The sequence below is a fragment of the Channa argus genome, chromosome 24 (genome assembly GCF_033026475.1).
Source record: "Channa argus isolate prfri chromosome 24, Channa argus male v1.0, whole genome shotgun sequence".
Classification (NCBI taxonomy): domain Eukaryota; kingdom Metazoa; phylum Chordata; class Actinopteri; order Anabantiformes; family Channidae; genus Channa; species Channa argus.
This window is the reverse complement of record NC_090220.1, coordinates 846207-856454: the sequence shown is the minus strand read 5'-3', so window position 1 is coordinate 856454 and position 10248 is coordinate 846207. Positions and strand designations below refer to the sequence as shown.

Sequence of the window (10248 nt, the reverse complement as noted above, 5' to 3'; positions counted from 1 at the left end):
TTTTAAGTAAATGGAAGGCATGAGGTCCTCAACAGTCAGCTGGAAAAACACTGAAGAGAAAATACTACGTCAAACGTTTAATTAGATATTTGTGAGTAATAGAATAAACTCAAGCTTCCACAGAGCCTAAAAGTCTAATCTGTAATTTGAGGAAACAGTGGCGTCAGAGTTTAAGTCTGATGTGTGGGTTGATGTTAAGAAAGAGAAGACGAGAGATTTTGAGAGCACTTAGTGTATGTTACAAACAAAGGAAAAAGCAGAGCCCATTACTGCTGTTGCGTTAACAGTGGCTCTGCTTTCTGATGGAGATCTGTGAGGGTGAAAGAAGAATCATTATTTGTGCAGTTTAGCACATTAAGGGATTGTTTGTAATTACCCTAAAAGCAAGTGAAATATGCCACTTGTCAAGTTTATTTATTTATCACATACAGTGTCTTAACCCAATGATATGTTAGGCTGGTATGTTAAAAATGTTTTATTGTCTGCAGAAAATGACAGCTGAGCATGTCCGAGACCGAGTAAAAAATGTGCTTTTGAAAATTAAAAATAAAAATAGACGATGTGAATCCAAAATGAGCGTTATGTTTCAGACACAGCAGTCAGTTCCTCCATAAATCCGTTAAACTCAAGAGGCAGCAAAGCTCTTTCGGTATTCTCCAAACAGTGATTAGCACTGAGCAAGCTGCAGCCTGCCTGAGATTTAAGGTAACATTCATCTCTGACCCCCATCCCTGATGCAGACTTATATAACAGGTGCACATGAACTTAGGTAGGTGAGAGATGCTGCCATCGTGTGCGGTTCTTATCATATCAATCATATCAGCTGGGAATGTTGAAGCCAAATTAACATTCAAGAAGACAAATGTCTACAAATAACAGGCCGAAGTAGAGCAGCACAAAGTGGGTCAGCACAAACAAGAACAAAAAGTGGCACAACAGTGCTTGATAAGGTCATGGGCCTGCTGTTGCATGAATATCAACATTGGCACGAGACGCGTTTAGGGACCGATGGGACTTTGGCACGTCACAGAGAAGACAACACTCTTATCTTGTGATCGGGTTCAACCACAGGCAGTAAAGGCTTAATGACAACAGATACTGTGGGCAGTTTCTGATCAAACACTAGCTTTTGCTGCAAAGCAAAGAATCACCATTAAAACAGCAACTCTCTAGACAAAGATGAAGCTCACTGTGGTCTACAAAAGGATTCCTTATAGAATGAGTCTACATACCAATGCTGGCATTCTCTAACAGCCTATTTGCAAAGTTTTGCTGTTCAAACATGCTGCCAGACAAAACATCATCTATCACTTTGCAGCCAAATAAAAATGGATTAAAATTACATATAAGTGTTTTGCTGTATAGAAGTTCAGTAAGGTAATTAGGAGATTTTTCAGTAGGGCTCTATCGCGACTTAAATATTTGCCTAAGCACACACTACTGTTCCTGGTTGCTGCCAGGAGGAAGGAGAAAAGCCTAATGAACCTGAAGAGACTTAACACCTTGTTAATTGCAACCCAGGCACCTGCCTTGGTGACCTCCTCTTATTCTTTAACCCATTTAATCCTGTTGCATATTACATTGGGGAATCATAAAACATGTCTGTCTGACAAAGCACATGGTACATGTACACATGGTAAATGGTAAATGGCCACTTATATAGTGCTGTAATCCAAAGCACTTTACAATGTTGATTTCCATTCACACACACACACACCGATGGCGGCGGCTGCCATGGAAGGTCCTCGCCTGACTCAGCAACTTGGAGTCCAGTGTCTTTCTCAAGACACTTTGACATGAACCGCTGACCCTGTGGTCCGTGGATGAATAATTTACCAACAGCTCAGAAATGATCTCCTGCTCCAAAAAGCGACTAAAACCGGTGGGTAAGTACTTATTAAGCTGTTTTCAAACCCAGGCAGGACAAAGACCAGTACATCTAGTAATTGTAAGATGTTGAAATGATGAACGCAGTGGAGCAGAAATTAAGGTCAGAACAGAACTGAAACATCAGCAGTAAAAATGTACTTTTCCATCAACAAATCCCCAAATCCACAAATTAGAAGAGATGTCAAACTTGTCTTTAGAATTCTTATAAACAATCTGTTAATTATACAATAACAGAAATACATATAGGTTTATAGGAGCTCTGAAAGTAGCTTTGCTGTACAAAATACAAAAATATTCACCACATACACTGATCAGGATCAGGATAACATTATACCACAATTTAAGGCAATTTAATACCGTGGCTATGCCATGAATTCTACTTTTACAAGGTTTTCATTTCTCTGAAACTGTGAGAAAGGTGATTTTTCTACTAGACGAGGTGTTTCTAATGTTTTGGCCACCCAATTTAAAACGAATGAGGTTATAACCACTTCTTACAAGGCACTACGACTCCACTGCGACTCCACTGCGACTCCACTGCGACTCCACTACGACTCCACTGCGACTCCACTGCGACTCCACTGCGACTCCACTGCGACTCCACTGCGACTCCACTGCGACTCCACTGCGACTCCACTGCGACTCCACTACGACTCCACTGCGACTCCACTGCGACTCCACTACCCACTTTGACATCAAAAATAAACTCAAACTAAGCTCAGGCCAGTTTAGCACCTGGACTCTTTTACGTGCTGCAGAGGTATGTGCAGAATATGGTTTAGTGTTGTTCTGCAGGAATAACAAAGGTCTTTTTATCCTTATGAATCCTTTTAGTAGATGTTCTTTTCTTTGCATAGTAAAGTATTTGCGTTTGTATTTGACCAATCATATTGTTTTTATAGTGTATCATCGTATTTAACAACTCAAATGTCAGAAGTATGTAAAATTTTATATCAAGAAAGTACTCAGAGATAGTACTCAGTACTCAGAGATATTTCTCGAATGTTCTACTACACTAGTGTGAAACCAGCTTGTAATGCTCAACGTGTTATCATTCAAGCAAAGGTATATACAAGTATCAAACAGGCAGCTCAAAACAAAACGTTTGGTTTTCCATTGAACAGATATCATGTCCCAAATTGCAATGCACATTAATATTAACCTTCAAGGTACAAACCAGTTTATCTGAAACATTTTTATTCCCAGTAAAACATACTGTAGGCTAATATTTGGCAATTGTGTTTAAGCTTCAAAAATCATAAAAGTGTTGTTTTCCAGTCTTTTTTGTTCTTTTTCGTCTCTGGTTCTAACCTTTTTAAGAGGTGTTGCTGGCATCACATCTTTGATATAACATTCATTATGTTCTGACTAATTTGCAAAGAAAGTCTGGATGCATTCTGGATTTATTTACATTTTACACAGAATATAGATTAAAGCTATTATGGACCTTACAACAAATTCCTTTTTTAAGGCTATTCCCGTAAAACTATTAATAGTCATAAAGTATTAACATGAAGAAAAAATGTTCAGCATGTTTTAAAATAAGTGTGCATGACTGGTTTAATATAACTAGGTTTAATGTCAGTGGAGCTAAGACACATATAAATATCAATAGTTACACAGTAAGGTTAGACAGACATATTTCATAGTTCTTTTAAATAACCCAACCATCAAATACAATTTTTTTATATTTAAGTCAGATCCATGGACCTTCACTGCTACATGAGATCATACTATTAAAAAATATTTTCTTGGCTTTGTTATATAAACATGGGTTACTGCTGCCAATTTTATTGCAATGTTTAACACAGGGTTTACTGGTGTAATGAAATGTACATAAGATAACAGGGTCTGTCAATTTAACAAGTATAAAGTCCAAACTTATAACATAAAACAAAGTGACATCACTTTCGATGTAAAAGAATGATTTCCTTTAATTGTTAAGATGACACATCCCTACACGGTAGATTTCATTGTGCTTCTGTAAATGGTTTCTTGAAAAGATTTTCTGCAGTATTTGATTCGTTAAATGCTGATGTACATAATAACTAATACACTGGCTGCATATGTTGTGTTTCCTTTGTAGGTAAACATTCGGTCAGAAATCCATTTTATGATCAAATAAATGTAAAACCAGTCCGTGTGTTTAGTGCACATTAGCAAGTGTTAATGCTTAAATAAGATGTGAAACATTACACGGTAGGTTGACCTTAGTTTTTTGCTCAAACTACCACAGCCTCACGTAGCAGCAGGTGCGACTATACAGTGGGCTGTGAGTCGTGTTTCCAGTACATGAGAAAAAAAAAAAGAAAACAGTGCATTTGACTTTTTTAAGATTATCTCCTAATCCTGAGTCACTTTTATTTTTATACAGGTGTAGTCAGAGGTGAAAAATGCCTGAAACTTTAACCAGGCAGGGCTTTTCAGCACGGCTACTCTATAACTAACTTTACATCAACATAGCATTTAGGGTAAAGAAAAAATTCAATGTTTGCTAGAGTTTGCAAATTTAAATTATTTTCAACTTTTTTGCTCACCGTACATTTATACCAGCATGACATTACCCTATTTTTCACACTCTCCTCCCACAATTGTTCTCTTTGATAGACAGTTGTGCACATTTCTGTTAAATCAGCAAAGAGCCCTGAATGACGCCCTATAATTCTCTGGTATCCGTTCGATCACGTCAAGTCAATCGTATTTATTTGTTGACTGCAGTTGCCAAAGCAAACGTCTCAACACTCACAGCTCACAAAGTTCTGACTTTTTCTTGTTTATTATCTGTGTTTCTTACAGCATGTGGCAGATTGAACATTTCTTTCTTTTTCAACCTTCACCCACTTGACTCTTTTCTCTTTCTCTTTCTTTTTTATGAATGTTTTTCATGTATTCTCTCAAATACCTGTGCTTTTTTGGGCTCGAATCTCAAAGTACTCTGAAAGAACGGCACTATGAAAGGACAAGCCTGTACCCTGGCCAGAGTCTTACAGCTGAAAAAACTGAAAGTTTAGTGTTTTGCTTTGTTGCACCTGCAGCTTCATTCAGCCTGACACCTCATGCTGATCATTACACAAGCACACACATTCCTCAGAACTAATCATCAAGCCAAAAGCCAAGCAAAAAAAAAAATCTACAAATGTGATGTGCAAGTTGTTATGTCGAATAACATATTTTTGGTTAAGTGCTGTAGGTTTTGCTATTTATTAATAGCAGTGTCTCAAACTCAATCATGAGATCACCTTCAACTGTTGCTGATTAAAAAGCCACCACATAGTCACTTACTGACTGCTTTTTTATACAATAGGAGGTGACTGAAGATGAGAAGTCAGTCATGTTAAAGTGCACTGAAAGAGTTGAACATTTATCAGCATCTTTATGTTTGTTGTTTATTGGTAAACTGGCTGCATCTTGGTTCCCTATAGTCCAGTAAACTAATGATTTATTTGGTGAAGGGAAACACATAAAAAACTATTAATCACATACACACACTAACACACACACTCCATAAGAGTACCAATATACATATACATGCACAGGTATGCATATGTATGCACCGCACACACACACAAACACACACACACACACACACACACACACACACACACACTGTCCCCCACTGCTGTCCTTCATATCAAGTAACCAATAAAGGATAGGGAGTGTGTCTCAGTGCAAAGGGAGAAAAAAAATGAGCGCAGTTATGTTGCCACTCTTGATGCTGGAGCTCACTTGCACCGAAACACTTCAACACGACATTGTCCTGCAACAGCAAGGACTCAGCATTCAACCTCAGTGTTCAGTGAACGGGCTGCTAATACCTCAAGAGGTTATATTGCACTTGTAATAATCCAAAGTTCAGTGAAGCTGTTGGAATTTCAGAGCTGATTATTCACTGTAGCCCACTGCAGCAGCAACAACGACTTTTATTTCTTTTTGCCTTTTTTTTTTAAAGGACTCTCTATGGAACACTTTACAAGGATTTGATTGGAATTGACTGTATTATGCCTTAATTGTTTAAATAAGGGTGCTACGCTTTGTTAGCCAACATTCTCATTGTTTTTCTCTACATATCGTATTAAAAGGAGAAGACTAATTGAGCTGGTAAGTCCTTCAAATTTGGTATCATTAATACCTTTACATGCGTTAGACAAACAAAGCTCATGTTTTCTTCCACATTTTCACAGGTGCTAGAACAATAATCTGTTGCACATTCAAGTCCTGGCTCTACAATACTATGGCATTTGGTGACCTCCTAGAGCAGGTGGGAAGCACAGGACGCTTCCAGGTCCTGCATGTGATCCTTCTCAGCATACCTGTCATGATGATGGCCAGTCACAACCTGCTGCAGAACTTTGTGGCTGCAGTGCCTTCTCACTACTGCAGCCCACACACAAACTTCTCTCATGCGCAGCTGAGCCCAGAAGAAGTGCTGCTAATCACGGTGCCACTGGACCAGAAGGGAAAGCCACAGAGGTGCCAGCGTTACGTTACTCCACAGTGGCACCTCCTGGTTGACAATGGGACCTACGGTTTGAAGGAGCAGGAAAACGCTATTGGTGGTTCCGATGTTGAAGTGCAAGAATGCAAAGATGGATGGACCTATAACATGACAGACATGAGCTCCACAATCATATCTGATGTAGGCTGCATTTGTGACTCCGCTTGCATGTGGCTTTTTTTTTCTCAGTCAAAGTGCAAATATTTATCTGCTGTTGTGTGTGTTGAAAAAAATGTTTTGTTAGTGGCATTTGGTGTGTGATCTGCGCTCTTTGAAGCAAATGGGACAAACTATCTACATGGGAGGTGTGCTGGTGGGAGCTATGGTCTTTGGAGGCCTTGCAGATAGGTGACATTTATTTGTGTACTGTGTAACTTTTCAGCTGCACTTTGCATTCATCTGACTTCATAGCTTGCAAATGTACCTGTTCCGTAGATATGGACGACGCATACTTCTACTAATGTCTAACCTGCTGATGGCAGTGTCAGGAACATGTGCTGCTTTCTCAACCTCCTTCCCCCTCTTCTGCCTGTTTCGGTTTGGTTGTGGCATGGCTCTGTCTGGCGTGGGACTCAACACCTTCTCACTCAGTAAGTTGTTTAGGTGATGGACAACAATGAATGTAAAAGTCAAAAATTAAGAAAAATGTTCAATAAAGTTAATATATATATATATATATATATATATATATATATATATATATATATATATATATATATATATATATATATATATATATATATATATATATATATATATATATATAGTTATTTGAACTCGGGTGTACTTGGATGTAATTCTACAGGCCATTATCTCAATAAAAGTTCATGATAAATAAATACTAATAATACTTAACTCAATAAAATATACCTTCTTCTGTGATACTTTCTCTTCAAGTTGTGGAGTGGATCCCTACTCGTGTGCGGACTGTGGTAGGGACATTAACGGGTTACTGTTACACGTTTGGACAGCTGTTACTGGCAGTAATAGCCTACTTTATTCAGGACTGGAGGTGGTTAACCCTGGCTGTGTCTTTGCCCTTCTATGTCTTCTTCCTCTACTCCTGGTGAGATGCTACGAATAAAGATAAATTAAAATGTTTTCGTTGTGATTGATTTGGAAATCAAACTTATCGCTGCTGCACAACAAACAAATAAACTTAACAAACGTCTCCGACAGGTGGTTCCATGAATCTTCGAGATGGTTAGTCTTGAGCAATCAGTCTGAGCAAGCGATTAAGAACCTTAAAAGTGTGGCCAAATTTAACGGACGTCGTAAAGAGGGAGAAAAAATTAATATTACAGTAAGTTATTACACCAGCTGTCTGTGTTTAGAACTGTATATAACATTTATTGGAATTGAGAGAACTCCCTTTTCCATCACAGTTACTGGAAGAGTCCATGAAGAAAGAGATGTCCTGTTCCCAGGGCTCCTACAGTGTCTTGGACCTGTTCCGCACACCCACAATGAGGAAAATGACAATCTGCCTCAGTGCTGTCTGGTACCTTTCCTTGTCACACTGCCGAAAAATAAAGAAAGAAAGAAAATCAGTCTCAGTTATTAAATGCCATCTATTAAACTGCATTTACATGATGCTTGTGTGATTTGTCTTTAGGTTATCAACCAGCTTTGCCTACTATGGCCTTGCGATGGATCTCCAAAAGTTTGGGGTGAACATCTACCTAATCCAAGTGATCTTTGGAGCTGTTGACATACCTGCTAAAGTTGTTATAACTGTGTCAATGAGTTTTATTGGACGGCGTTCATCACAATGCGGCGCTCTCATGATTGCCGGAGTCACCATTTTGATCAACTTACTAGTACCTTATGGTATGTGCTGTTTGTCACATGTATAGAAGTAGGTCGAGTACTGCACATCCTGCACACTGTGTCAAAGTCATTAGATTTATGTTCCACTTCTGTGCAGATAAACATACTCTGCGCACATGTTTGGCTGTCCTGGGTAAAGGTTGCCTTGCTGCATCCTTCAGCTGCTGTTTCCTTTACTCTGGAGAACTATACCCAACCATTATTCGGTAAGTCTTGTTGGCCAACAAACATGCATGTTCATGTTCATGGCTCGATTCTGTTTCTATTATTCGCAGAATTTTGTTGCAGTCTGCACACCTCTGTTTGGAGACATCCATTTTGTGAATGAATCACTGTCTTACATTGTTTTTATCTGCACATGTGCTGTGTGTTTCTTGAGCCTGACCATTATTTGCTTTCCTCTGTAATTGGCAAAATGCTCTATCGCCATGTGTTTTTGTTTACTTTACTCTGGAAACTGCAGAGTTAACATTTAAACTACAGAGTAACAGAAACCCTCTGACCTGTGTGCTTCACATAGTAAGTCAATTATATGAATCCAATTCCACGTTTGTGACATTTAAAAATTGAACCTTTTCACCCTCAGTCAAAATGGGATGGGCTGGGTATCCATGATGGCTCGTGTCGGAGCCATGGTGGCCCCTATTGTACTCCTCATAGGTGACTACATACCTTGGCTACCGGGTTTAATCTACGGCGGAGCTCCAATTCTAAGTGGGGTGGCTGCGGTATTTCTTCCTGAAACGCTTGGCTCACCCCTTCCTGATACAATACAAGATGTAGAGGACAGGTAAGCACCTGGTGACAGGATGTTCTCTTTTTTTCCTAAATATTCACTTCACTTACACAGGAGCATCCAAAGTCTGACATATACATTAAAAAAACGAACATTTGGAAAACGTTTGATACCCTAGGAGGGTCCAGCAGAGAAAAATACAGATGAGAGTGAATGAGTGAGAGATAGAAAAGGGATGCATTCATATTTTAATTTGTGTTTCCAACACAGGGGATCTGGGAGAAACTCCAAAATGTCACCAAAGGAACAAATAATCTTGCAAGACACCCAAATGAATTTCCTAAAGCCGGCAGCCTGAGGGCATTTGTACTGTACTTAAGGTTTTTTGTGTTGACATGTTAATAAAAGTAGAGTAGGTGGCCCTTTCACTGTTCTGTTGGTTCGATTTACATAAAGAGGTTATTGTCTTTGTGACTGCTGGTCAGGTCAATACAGCTATGAAAAGCTGCAAATAATCAGACCTACATTTGTTTCTCATACGGTAGCTTTGAGGACTTTAGTTTTACCTTGGAACAAATATATTTTATATTTAAAATATCTGCATTAAAAGTATAAAAGTAAAAAGAATGAAGTGTTTTCCCTGGTGTAACTTCTTGTTATTTTATATAGGTTCCTTCAGATGTAAACTGATACATAATTTCATTAAAATCAACACCAATTAAGTTTTACCCTGTGTGTCTTTCTCTTTTTAAACTTAAACACTAAGCCTGCTTTGTCATTAACATCCCAGTTGAATGAGTTGATTTGTCAGCTAAATTTATTGAGAACCATTTCCATCATTAACCAGCTGATCCTCCGCTGCATATTGAATAAATATTAATTGAGTAAAACCATCACATTTTACCCTTCATGTTTTTTCGAAGAAACATGGAAAGGATAAAGTATTACTTCACAAAACTTTACAAGTATCTTTCGAGACCATGGTTTGAGAAATAAAGCCACACTGGCCCTTGTTCTTTAATATTAAGCCTTTAGTATAAGCCAAACGAATGCTAAGCCACTTAGAGTTCTCTGTTGTGTTTCTAAGAAATGGGGAGAAACAGCTGGTTACAATGTCATTCTCAACTTGTAAAACCTGTGAACTCATCTGGTGGGAGTCTCGCTGTTGTGACACCATCTAGTGGTGTTTCCAAGCCAGTGCAATACATTTTCCATTGAATGTACTTGGGCATTTCCCCCTTATTTACACCACCTGGTGGTTTTAATGGTGTGGTGGACCAGGGTCATTGTGGACACG

General features: G+C 38.7%; 1 protein-coding gene across 1 annotated transcript; it reads left to right on the top strand.

The window, feature by feature from the left end:
* Positions 1–5572: 5572 nt before the first annotated feature.
* slc22a6l (solute carrier family 22 member 6, like) lies at positions 5573–9679 on the top strand. Its single transcript, XM_067494787.1, has 11 exons — positions 5573–5988; positions 6072–6526; positions 6630–6733; positions 6821–6975; positions 7283–7451; positions 7565–7688; positions 7771–7886; positions 8001–8215; positions 8313–8421; positions 8802–9005; positions 9222–9679. The coding sequence occupies exons 2-11, from the start codon at positions 6122–6124 to the stop codon at positions 9307–9309; spliced, it is 1689 nt and encodes a 562-aa protein (XP_067350888.1). The 5' UTR covers positions 5573–5988; positions 6072–6121; the 3' UTR covers positions 9310–9679.
* The last annotated feature ends 569 nt before the right edge of the window (positions 9680–10248 follow it).

What these genes read in the sequence shown, in the direction of transcription:
- slc22a6l (XM_067494787.1), top strand. Translation starts at nt 6,122, where the DNA reads ATGGCATTTGGTGACCTCCTAGAGCAGGTGGGAAGCACAGGACGCTTC. An exon ending in GCTCCACAATCATATCTGAT is followed by an intron (nt 6,527 to 6,629) that starts GTAGGCTGCATT and finishes ATGTTTTGTTAG; the next exon opens with TGGCATTTGGTGTGTGATCT. An exon ending in CTATACCCAACCATTATTCG is followed by an intron (nt 8,422 to 8,801) that starts GTAAGTCTTGTT and finishes TTTCACCCTCAG; the next exon opens with TCAAAATGGGATGGGCTGGG.